At 47.5% G+C, this 20,729-nt stretch overlaps 1 protein-coding gene across 2 annotated transcripts in view; it reads right to left on the bottom strand.

The window, feature by feature from the left end:
* DNMBP (dynamin binding protein) overlaps positions 1 to 20,729 on the bottom strand; it is a 50,976-nt gene that overhangs the window by 8,805 nt on the left and 21,442 nt on the right. Inside the window, exons 1-3 of one of the 2 annotated variants that reach the window (XM_081191102.1) lie at positions 15,491 to 16,560; positions 1,110 to 1,303; positions 10 to 109 (exon numbers count right to left, since the gene is read on the bottom strand). In XM_081191102.1, the coding sequence (XP_081047228.1) occupies positions 10 to 109; positions 1,110 to 1,303; positions 15,491 to 16,514 (1,318 nt within the window). In that variant the 5' untranslated portion in view covers positions 16,515 to 16,560. Of the gene's footprint in view, positions 1 to 9; positions 110 to 1,109; positions 1,304 to 15,490; positions 16,561 to 20,729 lie in introns of those variants that run through there. The other variant, XM_081191101.1, reaches the window with a different exon arrangement.

Genomic DNA, 20,729 nt, shown 5'->3' with positions numbered 1-20,729 from the left:
AGCACCTACCAACAGCATCTGCAGCTTTCAGGGTGCTCAGCAACTGCTTGGAGAAGGCAATGACACCGTGGATGTTCCCAAACAGCCCCTCACAGTCTACCTGTGGCACCTAGGAAGCAAGGGAGTGTGTTGAAGCAAAAGGAAATTGTTGTCACAGAGGACTCTTATTTACAGATAGGCTGCTCCCAAGGACACACCCTGCTCACACAAATGAGCTAGTCCTTGGCAGTTTTCCTTCTCTCTCAAGATACAAAACATTGTGGGAGAACACCAGAGTTCTCCAGGTCTTGATGCCCAGTGACATCCCAGTATATACACAAACTGACATCAGCACTGCCAGCATGAGCACCCGCAGGCTTGAAAGAGGCCCTTCCAGCTCCTAAGCGTCACCTAAATGGGGAACCTGTGGCTCTCCAGAGTCCAAATCCCATCAGTTCCAGCCAGCAGGGCTAATGGTCAGGGATGACAGAAGCATCTGAAGAGCCACAGGTTTGATTTTGATTTAATATTTCTATTCCACTTTTTGCAAAAACAAATGCAGAGCTCAAAGTGGCTCACAAGAATCACAATAGCAAAACAATAAATAAAAAACAATAAACCTTACAATCACTGTACTATTAAACAAAGTAACATAAAATAAAGCAAACAGCAACAAATTTATCAACATGGTTACAACGAATCACTGAAGTTATAGTAATTCAAAATATCAGAAAATATAAAACAACACCATTCATCAAAATGATTAATATAATTCAGTAAGGTCATAGATTCTCTATCCCAGACCTAAACAGTTGTTCTGTGCACCCACCACACCTTCCAAGGAATATCACCCATCAGCACCACCATTTCACACAATATTCTGTTATCTCATTTTTATCCTCCAAGGAGTCCAGGGTGCATATAGCACCCCCTTTCCTCCTCACAAAAACCCTTCGAGGTAGGTTAGGCTGAGAAACAGTATGGTTAGAATTAAAGGCAGATATCTCTGGTTAAGCCCAACCTTCCATATCCAATGGCTCCAAATATTGCTAAGTCACATGCCATCCCTGGCAAAAAAACAAAGTCAACTGAAAGCCCACCATTGGCTGCCACAAACTGGCCACTCCCACCTGTGCCTCCTGCAGCGGCACCAGGACCATCTGCACAGACATCTCAAGGTCCCGGATGTAATCCTGCTCTGTCTGCAGCAGCTCTTCAATGACCTTTGCCCTCTTCTCCAACATCCTTTGCTCTGGGTTAGGAGTGGTGGCTGCAGTGGCCGCAGACTCCAGTGATGCCGGCTGGGAGGAGAGCAGAGTCATTTCTGAAAGAGAAGCAAATGGGATCAGGACAGAGCATCCGAGCCAACAGCTCCTTATAAAGCAGCAGCGGCAAGCTGGAAGTCCATGGGCCAAATCCAGCCTACAGATGACTATCAGCCGGCTTCCTAGTGGATGAAAGAGGCTTTTAGTTCTGGACAGCCTCCTCACTGCTGGCTTCAGGGTAGGAGGAAAGCGCCAGAAACACACGAGCAATAAAACCCACGTTTCCGGCAAGTCTCCCACCTTCTGAGGACAGGGTTTTCCGTCAGTGATGACTAACTGGCTGTGGCACATAATCGAGAGGGAAAAAGGAAATAACTTGCCCCCTTGCCTTTGTGCTAGTTACGGATTTATTGCAATTATATCCCACCTCTTTCTCCAAGGAGCTCAAGGTGGCGTAGGTGGTCCTCTCCCTCCTCATTTAGTAACACAACAAGCCTGTGATGTAGGTTAGACTGAGAGGCAACGACTGGCCCAAAGTCACCCAGTCTCCCAAGGTCTGGTCCAACACTCTAACCACTATACCACATTGGCTACACTCTAGGTTAGACAAAGAGGCTATCAAGTTGAATGACCACAGCTGCATGGCCACACATCCCACAAGTCAGGGACACGATATCTGTGGAAGGTACAAGTCTTCCAATAGAGGTATGTCATGATGGAGCCAGTCAGAAGAGAGGCTGCCTAACCAACACATTTTTTAATGCATGCTTTTATGCCCTACATATTTCTGACTGGGTTAATTGTATTACTTAAGAAGATTGTGCAACAATTGTGGGCTGCTCAGCTAAGATTTTTTTTTTCAATCCAATGCACTGCAGCCACCACAAGGCAAGTAAAACATCTGAGGGAGGGGTTGTGGTTCGGTGGCACACCACAGACTTCGCATGCAATAGGTCCAGGTTCAATCTGTAGCATTTCCAAGTAGGGTGAGAGAGATCCCATCTGAAGCCCGACAAAGCTGTTGCCAGATTGATGGGCCAATGGACTGACATGGTGTGTGTCTGTGTCTGTATGTGTATACCGTATTTTTCGCTGCATCTTCGCTCCATAAGATGCACCTAGTTTTTAGAGGGGGAATGCAAGGGGGGGGAATTATTTAAAGGGAGCGCTGAGCAGAGCCTGTATGCATCCCAGGCTCTGCTCAGTGCTCCCTTTCACTGACGGGCTGCCCTTCTCCCTCCTCGGAGAAAAGCCCCCAAGAGCCGCACACATGCTCCGCACGGCTCTTTAAAAGGAGCGCGGCTCTTGGGGGCTTTTCCAGGATGTGGGGGAAGGGACTGAGGGGCTAAGCCAGAAGCTAGAACAGCAAGAGGGAGTGCTGTGCAGCGATCCCTCTCACTATTCTGGCTTCTGGGATTGCTGCGCAGCCTGCATTCGCTCCATAAGATGCACACACATTTCCCCTTACTTTTTAGGAGGTAAAACATGCCTCTTATAGAGCGAAAAATACAGTACCTATTAACACACATACATATATACGTGTGTGAGAGAGAGCTTATTTTGTTCCCAACATTTGAGGTAATTTGAAAAAGGTTTTAAAAACAATACATGCTCCGCCCTCATACAACATTTCAGTCACCCCATGCTACACCAGTTGTAAACAAACTGTTATAAGAGCAATAGGCAGGAGTTTGCAATGTATGTCATACAAAAAAAGGTGTGAGAAAAAGATCAGAACTCCTCACAACCCAATCCTTTGATTCAGAGGCGAGGTACACAAAGTTCAACAGGCATTGCTCTCAACGAAGCACACATAAGTTTGAACCCTCAGGCTCAAAAAGGAGGATTAAGGCTGCAATCTTATACCCACTTAGCTTGCAATATATATGCCTCAATGAACTCAGTAGGACTTACTTTTGAGTACACATGTATAGGATTGCACTGTAAGAGAATAAGGTTTAATTCTGAAGAATACAAAGTTCATTTTAAGCCTTTCCACTTAAGCACTGCATTGGCATAGGAAGACTGGAAAAAGAAAATACACTAAGGAGCTTATTCATTTCTTCATATCACTCTAGAATGATACAATACACCAGTTATAAATTAAATTAGTACATGGTATCTCTCAGACGCAGCTGACCTATGGAACTGTCTGCCACCAGAAGGCACAATCACCAACAGTAGCAACAGACAAAACTGAATTTGTAAAGGATCCAAGCAAGCTAACAAAAAATTCAAAACATTGAGAATAATTAGAGCAAATGCTCACCACATATTCACAGGCAGAGTTGTTCACCTGTCACTTTAAGCTATAGGGCAGGGGTAGGCAAACTAAGGCCCGGGGGCCGGATATTACCCAACTGCCTTCTCAATCCGGCCTGACGGAATCAGTGTGTTTTTACATGAGTAGAACGTGTCCTTTTATTTCAAATGCATCTCTGGGTTATTTGTGGGGCATAGCAATTCATCCCCCCCCCCAAATATAGCCCGACCCCCCCACAAGGTCTGAGGGATGGTGGACCGGCCCATGGCTGAAAAAGGTTGCTGACCCCTGCTATAGGGGTCATGGTTTATTAGGGGAAATAATGTTCCTGATTCTTTCACATGCCCATGGACTGGAATCAGGTACTTTAAGACTGCCGTTCTATACACACTCACCTGTAAGTCCCAGGGAACTCCAGGGGGCTTACCTCTGAACAGACAAGCACAGCATCCTACTGTAATAGCACAAGAGGAAGGCATACAAAGCTCCTTGAAGCAACTGGCTCATTATTTGCCCTGCTGGGGGACAGGAAATGGAGCTGGCAGGGTCATCGGGCTGATCCAGTAAAACTAAAATTGTGTTTACTACTGCAAGACTCAACACACCACTGTTGTCTAGGAGACTTGAGAGAATGGGCAACGCGAGATCCTATCCTTTTTTTTGCAACCATCTGCTAAGCCAGAAGACATCCCCAGCCCCCAAATCATTTGGCGTGCCTTCCCAGATTTTTAAACAAAGGTCCACACGTCCACTGGAAGGGGAGGGGGAGCTACTAGCCACTCTTAGAACCACGCGATGGGGAAGGGTTAGGAAAAGCGCAAGTTAAGGAGGAATTGGAGCAATCTTTTCATTCCACAATAGCAATGAAGTCCGTAGTAGCAGTAGAACAACAACAACAACGGGAGTTCTGTACACAAAAGCACTGCCGGGTGAACTTTCGACAGCTAGAGCCCACTTTGGCAGGGACACAAAGCGCTCGGGAAGGCGATAGGCGTCGATCAGGAAACAAGAGGGGGGAGTTATGCAGAGTGAAAACCGTGCAAGAGCTCAAGCTCTTGCCGCCGGCTGCGGACTCGCGGCGAACTCGAGGGGCAGCATTCCACGCCGCGTCCGTGGGGCGAACGCTGCGACTTCTCTCCCCGCAGCGGCAGGAGAGAGGGGAGAAGAGGGGGCGTGGCTCAGGGTAAGAGCCGTCCAAGCAGGTGCGGGAGAAAGAGGATCGGTTCCGATCCAGCACCGCGCAGGATAAGAGCAGCAGCTGGGGAGGGATCGAGAGGGGGACCACCAAAAGTTAACCCATCTCCGACCCCTGCCCGCCAGTCCCTCCCCAAATTCCTCACCAAGCCGAGCTCAGAAGTCATTCCCCGGCCCCACCTGCTGCTGCTGCTGCTGCGGCTCCAGATGGGGGCCCATCACGTACGCAACCGGCAGGGTAGGCGGACGAAGCTGACCCCAGCCAGCCCAGCCCCCGGCCCCCGGCCCTTGGGGTATTAGCATCTCAATGGTCTTAAGGGAAGGAGCGGCCACCCGGGGTCGAGCAGAGCCAAACCCCGGCGCTGGGAATCCGGAGTGGAGGAGGAGCCTCCCTCCTTTCTTGCAAAGGCGCCTCCCCAGTCTGGCTACCCCGCTCCGGATTGCGCTCGTAAAGTCCCCCCGGCTGGTTCTTGGCGCAAAGTCTGCTGCGGTCAGAGCGAGCAGAAGGCCAGCCTGCTAGGCAGCTGAGCTGTTGCGCCGAGGGAAAGGGGAGGACGCAGGAGAAAAGGGACCAGGTGCCAGGCAGGTCCTTGCACAGCTCAGCACCCCTGGGACCGCAAGGGAAAGCTAAAAAAGGAGAGCGGTAGGAGGAGGAGGCCGGGAAATTGGCGGCAGCAGCAACAGCAGGAGGAAAACAGCGCCGCCCATACCTGCATCTTCGTGACCCACTGCCGTCTTTGCCCTTCCATGCAATCACGACCAAATCTGGGGCACAACGAGGGCGTGGCTGTCTGCCCGGGAGGCGACAATAGCAGCCCTCTTCCCAGGGCGAATCGAATCGGAACTGGGAAGAGGCGACAAAAACAGGTGCCCATCCAGTCTGGCGCAGCTCGTGGAAGTTTGGGCAGGGCAGAGCCGGCTCCTGGTTTTCTGTCTCACCTGCTGTTGTCTTGACTCCGGCCGGCCCCCTGGCTCAGGTTCACAGGCTGATTCCTGGGGCCCAGCAACCCCCAGGCCTGGCATTTCCCAGGCATTTGCTCTTTTTTAAAGGGAAAACATCCAGCAGACTCTTCCTCTCCCCGCAGCATTCCTTTGTGACCCATCAGCTCCAACCACCGCGCAGAGAGAGAGAGAGGCACTTGTGCAATGTTTGGTTAGGCAAACAAGCAATTCACAATACAGTAGTAAGCAGGGATGCCAACGGAAGGCATGCATTTCCCTCTGTGGCTGCTGAAGAAAACTTTATCAAGCAGAACAAGCTTTCCCTCTTCCCTCCAATTAACTCCTTCCATGTATATATGTTGACCACCTGCAGAACAGGCACTTCTCAACAGCGATATATCGCCTTCCCTGAATTCAAAGAAACGGTGTACTTTTGCTTGTCCATATGAGATAAAGATGTTCCATTGCCTCTGTGTTTAAACTGGTCTTAAAAAACAACATGCATTTATTCTCAACAGTTTACAGGAGGTAAACAAATAAAGCCAACCCCAATGGGCACATAATCAGCTGGCACAATGAACAGGGTTGACGTCCCCCTCCCTGATCTGGGTGCCAGATCTCACAATGCTGTTAGCATGAGCTGAATTTTGATGAGCTGAGCCCATCTCTGTGTCTCTGCTACTGGCTGGGCTGTTGTTCTCCCTGGGCTGGAAGCTGATCAGCATGCATTTTAAGTCCCACTCCCACAGCCTGTGTGACAAACACTGTTCTTGGCAGAGGAACAAACATGCATGCCCTTTCAGCCACAAGCCTGCTGTGCATAGTGAGGCAGCCCAAAATGCTAATGCGTCATTCCACAATAGTATGACAAAGGGCTGGAAGAAGGCCATCCCAAAAGGGCAGAATTCGCAAGGCATCACAGTGCTACAGTGTGCTTTACACAAGCGCATTGTTCATCCATGGACTGCTCCTCACTTGCTCAGAAACTCGCTTACCTGCACCAAACCTTGCATATCCCACCACTCCTGGGCCTGTTTCCATAGCTTCAAAATAAGGGGTCGAGATACTAAGTCTGAAGATTTGCACCCTGCCTTTCAATCAAACAGTTCTCAAGGTGGCTTACAACAGGTTGCAATAATACACATGTGCTCCCAAGCTCACACAACCCAGCAGCCCTTGGGCTGATAGATGGGACCAGAGCGGGCTGCTCTTTGGTTCTGTAGTCCCAGAGGCCTCGTGGTATCTGGGCTCTTCGCCTGGGAGGCACTAAATTCCATCCAGAGTTGCTGCCCCTCCATCATGCTTCTCTGGTCCAGTTACTATCTGCATGATAAGATCAGTGCTAGCTCTCCAGCAATAACTAAAACTGTTCTCTACATCTGGGCGCTCGTAGGAGGCAGATAGGCAAAATAACTGTGCACCAAAAGGTCCTCAGAAAGATTTTCAGTAGCTGTGGAGGAAGAGCCACAATCCTCTCCTCAAAAGGGCCCAGGGATATTGACATAGAATCATAGAATTGTAGAGTTGGAAGGGATCTTGAGGACCATTCTAGTCCGACTGCCTGCAATGCAGCAATATGCAGCTGTTCCTTATGGGGATCGAACCTGCAATCTTGGCATTATCAGCACAACACTCTAACCAACTGAACTTTCCAGGGTTAGTGGCTGGCTCAGGGAGCCCAAACCCCAGGTATTTTGCAGCAGGCTGCATCTCTCCTGTCCTCTCCCCTCTTAAAAACTTACTTATAGAGTAGCTGGGGTGTGTAGCAGAGGACAGCAATGGTGAGACTCCAGCCACTCACTTCCTTAATTTTACTGTACATATAAATGTGTACAAATTTGTGTTACGGGCCTATGCCTTACACTGTAAGTGCCTAGCAATAACCTGGGTGCATGTGTGTCAATGCCACACATAGAACTGCAGGGTTTCTCCTTCCAAGCCCCAAGATATTTCACATGTTCAAGAGGGAGAGCACACCTCCAAGTTGCCTTTCATCTGGCTGACTGGTGCCTTTGATGGCTGTATGACAGGGTGCTTCTGAGCTATCACTATTTTTGGACAGGATTCAATCACATACTGTGCAACAAAACCCCTTCCCCCGAAGAGCAGACTTGCGATAAGCAAAGTGACAGAAACATGAGCTGGAAAGCGTGGACAAGCGTGGATGTTGCTTGATACAACATTATCTAACCTCCCTGTGAACAAATCAGAATGGAGAGCCAACATCATCTAGTCTCCTTGCAAATCAGGATGCATGCTTAATAAACAGATGCAGTTTTGCTCATCATTGCACAATATATTTCCTTGATGGCACAGGTATCTTGCCAGAAAACAAGGCAGCAGAAAACAAAGCAGATCCCTTTTACCAGAAGAACCTAGGAAAGATTTCACTGGCTAAACAAAAAGCTGATGGAGTCTCCTAGCCCAGACAAGAACATGTTGCCCTTGGGGGTGGGGAGCACAAACTCAGAGGCCCAAGCAGGAGCAGCCCCCTGTTGTTGCTGCCTCAGCCACTGACTGACTGCCCTGCCCACCCTCTTCTCACTCACCTCCCTCCTTTTTTCAAGCATCCAATAGCAGGTGCATTGTTTGCGAAATCCAGGCCAAGAAGGTGTGGCCGCTGCTGGAATGCGCAACGAGGCTGTGTGGTGCGTAAGTACCCAGAAATAACGTGGCAGCCCAGCACAGTAACTGCTGCTGCCTCTGCAGAAAGTAATTCCCAGGGCATCTGGCCAGCACATGGAAACCATGACCCAGAGGACAGAGGACATTCCATTGGTGTGACACACAAGCTGCCGCCATTTCCAAATGAAAGCAAGTTTCTGTTTCAGACTTCGCTGCTTTGTTGCCTTGCAGCAGTGGAGCAAAATAGAAGAGAAAGCAAAAAACAAAACCATCCTCAGGAGATTACAGTGGGAGGCATGTAGAAGAACTAGACAACTGATAAATAGCTGAAGCTGGCACCCTGGTCTGTGACTCAAGAGCCTCCTGCCTCAGATACTGGGGTAATAAATTCATGAGAGCACATGTGGGACCTGGAACGAAAGAAGGCACTCCAAAATGCCCCAGGGTTCCAAACAGCCAGGCACACCCCTTTCCAGAATATTCTGTTCTGTCACCCACTCCCTCTTCTTCCCTGCACCAGTCAGACAGTCCTCACCATCCACATTCAGGAAGGAAGTTCACCTCCTGATGTCACTGGCCTCAAACACCCAGCCTCAGTCAGCATGGCGAACCACTGGGGATTATGGGAAGTTCAGCCACACCTGGAAGGCCTCAGGTTCACTCCAAATCTCCTGACTCCTCCTCCCAGCAGCTTCATGTAGATGTTCAAAGCCAAGAGGGACACAAAGGCTGGAATTCTCAAAATAAGTACTGCTGGGCAGAGCAGCAGTCACTCAACACTATCATCTGGGACCTGCCTGATAAGTAGAAACAGAACCACAGCAAAGTATGCCTCCAGTTCCCAATCTTGTCAGACAGCCCATGAGCCAGATAATTAAAAACAACCCCAAAGTCCAATGTAAGTGGTCTCTGAAAGCAGCTGAGAGATGGAGAGGAATCAACAGTCTTATATTCCCCCTGTCTATTTCTAAGCCTAGAAGATCCACCAAAATGACCAAGGAGATTTCAGGACCAAACGTGGACTTAGTTATTTATTACATTTGTATCTTGCCCTTCCTCCCCAAGGAGCTCTGAGTGACAAACATTAGTAACCTTGAAATCAGTAACTGCACTTTATTGGTTTTAAATGTTTTCAGATATTCAAAATGTTTTGGGTGTTTTTAACTGTTTTGCAATGTTTGAAATGCATTAGGGAGGGGGTTCCACAAAAGGGGAATGACCACCAAAAGGCCCTGCATGGGTCAACTGGAAGCCATCGGAGATGGGAAGCCTCTTCCCTGTCAATGGGCTGCATTCCCTCAGGTGACATCTGTCAGGGGCTTTAACTGGTAGTGTGTAGGGGCACAACCAAAGGTGGGTGGGGCACCTGTTCGTTCTCTCTCTCTGCCACTCCTTTTCCCCATTACCCACTCTTCTTGCCACTTACATGAAATTAAGCCGGGGGTCACAGGTTGCCCACGCTTGCTCTAGGTAACCAGTTTCATCCAAAAACTCATGGAGCTAAATGACACAACACAATCACCTTACGGCAACTCTGAAACTCAGAGTTATTCATGTCATGGAGAGTTGAATCATTAAAAAAACAAGGAAAAAGTTCCAGGTGGCATAACTGGTAGATTGCTGATATGCTTCATGGTGTATCATGACAACAAGCTTTGATATTGTCCCCTATGTTTTTCAACATCTGGGTGAATCACCCCAACTTATTCATAGGCTATGTCCACATTCTCAGCTGGCTTCGACTGACATTAATCTAAACACTGAGCACTAACCAAAGCCCTGAGCACTTCCTGCACCATTATGTTTATGAGTTTGGTTGCCTTGATTACTGTGAGCAGGTCTATCACCAGACAGCTAAAACAGGGCTAGGGAACATGTGGACCTCCAGATGTTATTAGACTCTCATCAGACCCAATAGGTAGGAATAATAGTTGTTGTTGAACAACATTTGGAGGGTCACAGGTTCACTACCCCTGAATCTAATGGATAGTCAGGGACTTTCAACAAAAGAATGTTCCTTGTCGACTGGAACGCTCTCTCCTCAGACTTTGGAAGGGGAGACCCTTCTGAGAGTGGGAGAAGCAAAGTCTGAATATGGGAAAGACAAAGTCAGTTAAAGCTGGAGTTCAGCTGCATGGAAACTACTGTGAAAGCTGCAGGGGTCCACACATTTGTTCTTGGAGCCTGATGCGGGATTAGTAGTTGGGCAGCCTGTTTTGAGGAGCCTGCTTCTCTGTTTACAAAACCTGTGCTTGTATATTAGTATATAAAGAGATCACAGACAGCATAAGCCTCCAAAGAAAACTAAACCCTGTAACCTTGCCTCTGGATTTCTGATTTGTTTCAGGAAGTGAGAGAACTTAGCATTATACTTAAGCATTATATTCATTAACCTCTTTGGGCCTTTTGTAGCCAGGCTGGACTAGTGAAGTGTTACAGAAAAATATAAACAATGCGGAGCCAGATGGACAGACAGCTAAGGAAGGATTAAACTTTAGTTGAGAAAAGATTAAAACCGCCAACTTCCACTAGCTAGTCTAGCAAGGACCGATAAGGGCTGCACCCATTTGCTCACGGGGAGAACCAATCACCATTTCTGCATTTTTCCTCCAGCAACGGATGACTAAGAAGTGCCTAAACACTTTGCAAACATCGGAAGGGCGAGAACTGTACTTCAGGCTGCAGATACCAAGCTGCTTGCTTAAAGAAAATCGGTGGCATGGCAGGGAAAAGCCAAAGGGAAGGCTAGCTAGATATGCAGTGCTCCTCACAATGGGCTATGCCTAGCATGAAGCATAGAGGGCTGTATATAGAGCAGAGCCAGCACTGGTGCAGCAGCAGCTACATTTTCTCTCCCCCCCCCCATGTGCCCTCCAAATTTTCTCCAGTGCCCCTCAACCTTCCAGAGCTGAGTTGGGGGGGGTGCGCTGCAAGGGAGATGAGAGATGGGGAAAGTTCAGTTCCGCTAGTGCAGCCCTTGCACTCTGTGCATCCCACCATGGTTCTGATACCTCAAGCATGCAGCATATGTATGTGAGCCCTCAACAAAATGCATGACATGGCAAATCTTGGCAAGGAGGCTGGCCTCTGCCTTTTTGTAGCCTGAAGCCAGGGCTGAGGTCATCATGCAGCCTGAAGCTAGTTTTCTGACTACTTTCTGAATATAACTGATCGTCAAAGCAGAGACAGAGATGGAGAAGATGGGCTGCTGACAGGCAAGACCACCAATTCCCTTTTGAAGAATTTCTTTCTAAGCAAGACAGGACACAAGCCCTTTCCTCCTGGCTTTTTTAAAGGCATACACAAACTTTTAAGAAACAAACAAACAAAAAACAGACTTAGCATGGATTTTTCTCCCACTGAGCCAGGCTGGCGTCCCTCCTGCATTCATAAAGCAATTGATAGGCAGACATATCAGCAACTCGAACACTGATTCAGTCATTGGCATGGTACCAAATGAGGGGTGCATCTATTTCTTGTCTGTGTCTGTAGCACATATTTTTTCACAAGTCTGTCCCATTTCCATGTCAATCTGTGATGATGATGAGGATTATTTTTACACACAAAAATGTGCATTATTTCTGAATGCATTCCCCTCACAAAATAGGTATTTTAGTACACATTCCACCTTAAAATGCATGCTTCACTATGTATTTTATCCAGAATCAGAGGACTGCATCATGGAATTTTGAGAAATGCAATAATACAGAAGAATTGTATTATCTACCTATGGAAGTGCAAGTCAGAATTTGTTTGTTTCAAAATGCAGAAGAAATGACACCCTGAGACCTCCTTACTTGCATCTCTTCCTCCTGTGTTTCCAGTGAGGCTATTTGCCTTTATTTTTGCTAAAGCATCTTTTGTATATTTATGCAATTAAAACTACATTTCCCTCGTAACTCTCACCAGCCTCCCCATTTTTTAAAAGCTGAAAAGCTGCTCCAGGAAGGGAATTACGGGAAGGTGGGCTTGTGAGGTCATAAGTTCCAGCTAATTAGCAAAATGCCCACCCAGCTCTTGCAGCAACTGAGCTTAATCCTAGAGAGAAGATTGTACAAGATTGAACAAAATGTATTGAGTAAGCTTCACACTGTCCAAATGATGTGCATTTGAGTGTACTCTTGGGGTTCTCACAACCAAGCACCATCATCTATGGCACCTAAACTATGACCCCTGCAGCCTGATTAGGTCTTTGTAACACGACCAGCTCTCCTCAATTGCTCAGATCAGCAGGGAAAGGTGCATTATACAAATGTAACTCACTCAGCAAGACAGACAGACTCGCCACTTATGTCACTTATCCACTGTGTTTCTCTCAGTGAGCACACATAACATTTGGAGGCTAAATACATACTAGGAAGCTGTAGTCAGCTATGGCTCCCCAAAGTGTATCCAACCCACGTGTTTACATACAGCATTAATCAAGCCTGGACACCAGACATTCAGCAGTCTTGTTTTCTACATATTTATTCAGTTGGGAGGGTTGAATGGATGGGGGGAAAGAGATATTTGACAAGTGTGGGAAACCTTTGACCCTCCAGATGTCGCTGAACTGCAGTTCTCATCATCCCTGGTCATTGGCCATGCTAGTTGGACCTGATGGGAGTTGTAGTTCAGCAACATCTGGAGGGCCAAAAGTTCCTTAAGCCTGGCTTAGGGACTTAAGTTTTCCGGCATCCTTATTTGCACTGCTCTAATTAGTGTATTGCAGACTCTCTTGTAAGTGTGTCTGTTTTCTGAAGAATGTCAGGAGTCAAAGTTCATGTGGTTAAGTGGTACCCAGCCCTGCCCGGACCAAAGGTGCACATGACAGGTCTACTCTACAGCGTCTGCAGCATATCAAACAAATGCCACATATTATTGCATCCACCAACCATACACAGAATCTCCACGCTGTTTACTGTGGGTTCCTTATCTGCTGAGCTCAGCACCAGCCATCGGACTCCATCTGCAGCCCTCTCTTCCCTGCTACAGCCACCGGCTTTACTCCCTAGAGATTCTCCAGGATAGCAAGGTCTGTGCTTATTCTGCAAGGTACAGAATTTGGTTTGGCCACCAAATTTAACACCCTGATTACTTCCATCATCCTTTAAAGTTAGGTTTTTTTGGAAAGGCATTTTCTAGACATTAAGGCTGCTAAAAATAAATTTTCATGTGCCTGAACAGAGGGAAGGAGCATCAAGTAAAACTTTAAGTAGTCAGTGACTGGGACTTCTATGTCCTTCATATTCAGAAGTTGTTGTTGTTGTTGTCGTTGTCTCAAAGCTTTCTGCAAAATAGTACTAACAAACACATCCCACCCACTGGAAGAGGCCACAGACATCTAAAGTCCTGCAAAGGCAAGGTTGAAGGTCCACGTAAAAACAAACTTTTTATCTGTAGCTATTTAGCACTCCCCAGTGACTAGCAGAAGCATTATAAATGAGCCCCAATAAGTAAAGTTGCTTAATATGTACACAGTTGCATGCAAAATTCAGTTTTTTAAATCTGGGATTTCAGCTGAATTTCGGATATCTTAGCTCAGATTTCTTGTTTATTAGTACAGATTATCAATTGCCTGATGACAACTACCGGTAATTCTGCTTTCCCTTTTCTAGCCCAGGGTCCAGCTGATGACAATGCTGCAGGAACACTGAGCAGCAGAGGCTCCCACTAGCAGCAGCAGCAGCAGTCCACAAGCCTGCCCCACCAGTTTCCCACTGTGCCAAGTTTTGTCTTGCTACTCTAAAGGCCAAAAGGAGTCTGCTGGGGAGGGCGACGGATGTGCAAACCCAGAGGGAAAGAGCCTCCCTTTTGCTAAAGTTAAGCACTATGCACACTGATGGTGCTATAATAGCAACAACATTCATTTGCAACACTCCACATACACCCCACATTTCAGCATAATTGCTGAAGAACACAACTGGGTGGTTCCTGTTGCTTTTGAACACAGGAAAAAACAATAACCTTGCTTGACCTGAGGCAACTTCCACAGAAGCTGCAAGATGCTGCTAGCTTGAGATGCAGAGTAGAACCCGACAGAAAATGTGCCCCACTGCAATTCAGTCACCTTTCATAAGGAACACAAACTAACCACACGAAAATGAGGAAGGGCTGTAGTTCAGGGGTAGAGTATCTCTTGTGCATGGAGGAAGTCCCAGGCTCAATCCACAACATCTCCAGCTAAGGCTGGGAGAGACCCATGCCTGAAATCTTACAGAGCGGCAGCGGGTCAGTAGAGAATACTGAGCTGGATGGACCCAATGGTCTGATTCAGCAGAAGGCAGCTTTCCATGTTCCAGAAATGGCTAGCCCAAATATGCAAGAGTTACTGCAAAGCCTGTAAGCCACTCCTACTAGGGCAAGTGCAAACATGGCCACCACAGCACTGAGAAACCAAGGGACACTAAAGCAAGACCTCTTGCAGCAAGTGTCCCACTCGGACATATTCTGCACTTTCCTGGAATTGCACACAAGTGTCACTCCACAAAATTCAAGGAAAGTGCATAATCCGTCCCTTGGTTTCTCAGTGCTGTGTGGCCATGTTTGCACTTGCCCTAGTAGGAGCAGCTTACAAGCTTTGCAGTAACTCTTGCACCACATAACAGCATAACAGAGATGCAAAGGCTGGTTTCAAAGAGCTGCCTAGGATCGAACCCTGTGCTTGAAACCTGAGCATCTAGGAAGCCAGGCTCACACCTGGGCAGGGAAGCATGGCAGGGAGCCCCTGGCAGGGCAACAGCGCATTGCAAACCTAACAAAACGGCACAAACATTCCTGGCATAAGGGACTTGACTGGCAAATGCCCAGCCCAAGAGGGGAAAAACAAGGCACAGCACCAAAGGAGAGCCTAAGGAGAAGGCTGTCAATTAGCACACACTGAGAAAACAACAATTAACCTTCATAATATCCCAGATGACTGACATAACAGGTGTTTTCTTTGCAAGTGCTGCTGTAGGGAAGGGCTGTAGCTCAATGGCAGGACACCTGCAGAAGATCTCAGGTTCAATCCTCGACATCTCCAGGTAGGGATGGGCAAGATCCCTCCCTGCAACTCTGGAGAGCCACTGCTGGTCAGTGTGGACAATACTGCACTAGATGGACCAATGGCCTGATACCATACAAGGCAGCTGGCTGTGATCCAAAGCCCTGCTGTTCACATGGGGCTGGCTGACCGGAAAAGGTGTGGAACGCCAAGCACAGGTAGCCTTATCACCACCACACCTTTCCCTGTCCAACCTACCTTGCTTTTCTTTGACGTGGTGCCTCAAGGCGCTGGGAGCCGTGCGCCGGTACAAGCTGTTCCGCTGCCAGGCTTCACCCTCCCAGTCCAGGCTCCAGTCTGACCGCCCTGTGCGTGTCCTTGGACATCCACCTCTCCACACCTGCAGTCCCGGTGCTCCAGACTGGCCAGTCACAGTTTCCGCTGCGCCAGAGTCCTCGTCCACCACATTACGTGGCTTGGCCATTTCACAGGCAGGTGCCAACCCCACACTGCTGCGCTCGCATCCTAACGGCCAGGACACTTGGTCTTTTGGACCGGCAGAGATGTTTCTACAATCCACAGTGCTGTTCTCAAATGTCCTCCCATAATTCTGGGCATCGTGAAGGAGGTCTCCATGCAGCACATACCGCCTCTCCTCCTCCTTCTCTTGACATTTCCGATGTGTTCTGCTGTGCTCCACGTACCTGTCACCTGCCTTCTTAAAGTCCGCATCCAAGCGTTGGTCAGCTGTGCACCAACCATCTCCCTTCCCATAGTCATCGTCGCTGCCACTTTGTCTCCAGTTGTTTGCACCCCAAGCATCCACGTTCCTCAAGGCTTTGATGCCAGCATCCACGTAAAAGCCATCTTGATACCAGCCATAGGGCTTCCTGCAGGCTGCTCGGGTGGCTTTCTCACTGTCTGTGTAGTAGCCAGCTTCTTCTAGGTGACCATTGCCTACTGCCTCGTGCTCCTTGTACAGCTTGTTCCTGGTTCTCCTCCTCCGGTCGGTATATTGTCCACCTTCCTCCCCACAGATCCTGCAGACTCTGGCCATTTCGTGGTCTCTGTACCAGATCTCCCCCTTCCTGAAGTGACCACAGGCTCTGCCCACTGGCCTGGTGGTGCCATACAGTTCTCCGCTCCTGTGCTTGTTGTCCCAGTCACAATCACCGTTCTGGCCAGTTCCTCTGGCACCATCTCCTTTCCTGGCAGTGGAATTGTAGTCCTCATACTCCCAGCTGGGGAACCAGAGGCTCCTTGCCTCGGGGTAGGTGCACATGTTCCTCTTAGCGTGCCCCCACCCCCTTCGCCAGGGTTCAGCTTCTTGGCGACATCCACCCCCCCCCCCACCTCTCCTCACACCTCACCCTGGGACTCTGCTGACTAAACACCAGCGACAGAGAAGCAGCATAACCTTCGTACCCAATAGGCAGCAAGTCCAGACAGCCTCACCCACCTGCTGGCAAGTAATGAATAACCAGAGTCCCGCAGATGAGAGCTGTGGATTGGACAAGTTCCCTGCCCAAACCGGCTTCTCTGCTTTCCAACGCTGAAGGCAGCAGCCAGTGACCTCTCTCTCCCTCCCTCCCTCTCAGGGCTCCTTAACACAGGGAAACAGAAAGCCTGTGGCTTAAGTGGCCACACCCCAGGAGTGCTTCCCTGGGGCAAAGGAAAAGGGGGATATGCACGGCACTGGGGAACTATAGGCTGGACCCACCTGGGCGACCTCTGATCTGCTTGTGGGAGAAACAAAGCCATCCTTGGTTTTTAAAGGTAGTGCTCTGTGTTTTACTGCTTTATTTTCTGTATGGTTTATTTTTATGGACACCACTTAGAAATGCTAAGGATTAAATGGTGCATGAATACCTTAAATAAATAAAATCAATAAATATACAGCCAACTTGTATATAAATAAAATCAATATATATATATACAGCCACCCTGGGTCGCTCAAGAATGCACAAAAACGCACACAATTTAAAGCTGTTCTGATTCCACACATACATCACAAGACTGTATTGTTTGATCCGTGAGAGCCTGGAGAAACCAGTGGTTTTAGAGCCCCAGGCTCTAATAGGGTTCACATTTCAGGTCAAAAGTATTTGCCCCTAGTCAAGAAACTATTTCACAGATTCAGTCCCGGTAACTTGAGAAATATACTGCAAGCATCTAGGAATTTGCATGAGAAATATTAAGCTCAAAGGACAAAAAAGCTAGTCCAGCAGACTTCAACAGCTTCTGCAGGAACCTGGTAGCCTCAGCAACCAATAGTTTTCATTCCAAAAGAATGCAGAGAAAAACCTGAAACCATGTTAGCAGTTTTTGCTAATTAGAGAAAAGGAGGGAGGGAGGGTCACAAAACACAATTACCAGCCACTCCCCTTGGATCCCTGCCCCTATTTTACCAAGACTACTATGATATCCTCAGCACATTTTTTCACATATAACTCAATCCTGTTTTTCCAGTTCTCTCTGACCCCTCCCCACAAAAAGAGAATAAAAGCAATGCCGTCAGCAGGACAAGAGTGAGGACAAGAAAATGCACAGGATTCCACTTCAGCATCCTGCTTCTTCCTAGAGAAGCATCCTTGAGACAAACCTTTTGATTTTGGTGGCCCTGTTTTGTAAACAGCCTATGGTGCTGGCATGTTTTGCCTTTCACCTCAGAACAGCTGACACAGGCTGTGTCTGTCAGCGAGGCTGTTTACTCATTCAAGTGGAGTAACGCCTGTGGAAAGGAGATACCTGCTGGACTACAGGTCCTGAGAAAAGGTGGCAGAGGTGCCCTGAGGTGGGTGGCCAAGTAATGGAGGGAAGCAAAAGACAAAACTGGTATTTTGGAGAATGAGTGTGTTGTTGTGGTTAGAGTGTCAGACTAGGAACTGGGAGACCAGGGTTCTAGTCCCTACTTGACCATGAAGCTTACTGGGTGACACTGGGCCAGTCACAATCTCTCAGCCTAACCTACGTTATAGAATTGTTGCAAGGATAAAATGGAGGGGGAGGACTACGTATGCCACTTTGAGCTCCTTGGAGGAAAAGTGAGGTATAAATGTAATAATAAAATAAAAACAGTCAAGATATATATATCTTGTATGTATATATATATAGTGTATGTATATTTGCTTTCGTAGATTTTCACGGGTACAGGAATGCAGGTTTTGGTGTCTTCGGGTGTCTTCCCGTGTAAGAGTTGGGGTGTCTAGGCGACGTTTCGACGAGGTCTCACTCGTCATCTTCAGGCTGGTGCTTTCGGCTTCTTGTTACTGGAACAGAGCAGGATCTCAGTGTTTGAGTTCCTATAAATACTGTTGAGGGGGTGTGGTGTATAGCCTCCAACGTTCTGGGCAGAGAGGAAGTTCCCAGGTTAGTGTGTCTTTTCTTCTTTTGTTCATTAATTACTTGAGGGATGTCTTGAGTGATTTCTTGAGTGATATTCTGAGTACCACTTAGGAGGGTCATTAGGTGTGGATTAGTTGCTAAAGCTTTCGTGTCTTGACCTCTTGAGCTAGTGAAGAGTTTTTTCTGAGAAGATGGCTGTACTGCACTTAGTTGTGCTCTGGCTTGGCTTCGTGTATAGGGGCGAGCTGTGGTTTTGTGCCCTGTGCCAGCCAGATCTGTGTAGGGATTGCAGGGGGGTGCAGCATCCGGAGGTGCCACTATGGTTTGGCTACTGGATGGTGTCTGTAATTTATCTGTGGAGAGGGTCTGGGTTTGGGTCTGGTGTGGTTGATTGGAGATGGCGTTCTGTGTGCCTCTGGTTCTGGTGTCGGTTTTTGTGGGGAGGGCTATTTTCCAGATGTCTGGCAGGCGGGACGTATCGTCACGCTTGTTCATGTTGTGAGGGTGTTTCTCTATCTCGATGGCTTCCATGATTATTCTCTTGTGGTGGTGTTCCATGTTAAAGAGCAATTTGGAATCTGAAAAATTAATTTCGTGTCCTGTTTCTTTCATGTGTTGGTAAAGAGAGGAAGTTTTTTCTTCTTTTTTGACGGCATTCTTGTGTTCTGCGATACGTGCATTTATTCGTCTGTTTGTTTGTCCAATGTACGTGGCTGGGCAGACTTTGCAGGGTATTTCATAGACCCCTTGGTTTTCTAACTGGATTTTATCTTTGGGGTTTCTGAGGATATTGGCTATTTTTTGGTTGGTGCAAAAGGCTGTTTTGATATTGTGTTTATGGAGGATTTTGCTAATTTTATCTGTAGTGCCCTTGATATAAGGAAGGAGGGCCATGCCATTGTTTTCTTCTGTGTCTTGGTTTTTGGGGGGTGTTTCTTTTTGGATTAGCTTCGTAACCCTGTTTTGCTGGTATCCGTTGGCGATTAACACATTTGAGAGATTCTGTAACTCAGTTGTCAAGTGGTCTTTGTCAGCCAGGCGTTTGGTTCTGGAGATGAGAGTCTTGGCTACGGAGTTTATTTGTGCAGGGTGGTGGTGTGATTGTGCATGTAAGTAGCGGTTGGTGTGTGTTTTTTCCGGTAGATAGTGTGTCCTAGGGAGCCATCAGGTTTTTTGTAGATTAGGACGTCAAGGAAGGGAAGTTGGTTGTTGGCTTCTATTTCCATAGTGAATTGTATTTTGGGGTGTAGGCTGTTGAGATGTGTGAGGAAGCTATCTAGTTTTTCCTTCCCGTGTGGCCAAATTACAAAGGTGTCGTCAACATATCTGAGCCAAAGTTTGGGTTTGTGTTCTGACTTGTCTAAAGCATTGGTTTCCTCACACATCTCAACAGCCTACACCCCAAAATACAATTCACTATGGAAATAGAAGCCAACAACCAACTTCCCTTCCTTGACGTCCTAATCTACAAAAAACCTGATGGCTCCCTAGGACACACTATCTACCGGAAAAAAACACACACCAACCGCTACTTACATGCACAATCACACCACCACCCTGCACAAATAAACTCCGTAGCCAAGACTCTCATCTCCAGAACCAAACGCCTGGCTGACAAAGACCACTTGACAACTGAGTTACAGAATCTCTCAAATGTGTTAATCGCCAACGGATACCAGCAAAACAGGGTTACGAAGCTAATCCAAAAAGAAACACCCCCCAAAAACCAAGACACAGAAGAAAACAATGGCATGGCCCTCCTTCCTTATATCAAGGGCACTACAGATAAAATTAGCAAAATCCTCCATAAACACAATATCAAAACAGCCTTTTGCACCAACCAAAAAATAGCCAATATCCTCAGAAACCCCAAAGATAAAATCCAGTTAGAAAACCAAGGGGTCTATGAAATACCCTGCAAAGTCTGCCCAGCCACGTACATTGGACAAACAAACAGACGAATAAATGCACGTATCGCAGAACACAAGAATGCCGTCAAAAAAGAAGAAAAAACTTCCTCTCTTTACCAACACATGAAAGAAACAGGACACGAAATTAATTTTTCAGATTCCAAATTGCTCTTTAACATGGAACACCACCACAAGAGAATAATCATGGAAGCCATCGAGATAGAGAAACACCCTCACAACAT

Source organism: Podarcis bocagei (genome assembly GCF_964188305.1).
Source record: "Podarcis bocagei genome assembly, chromosome: 4".
NCBI classification, from domain to species: Eukaryota; Metazoa; Chordata; class Lepidosauria; order Squamata; family Lacertidae; genus Podarcis; species Podarcis bocagei.
The sequence above is the reverse complement of the archived record's forward strand: the minus strand, read 5'-3'. Positions and strand labels throughout refer to the sequence as shown.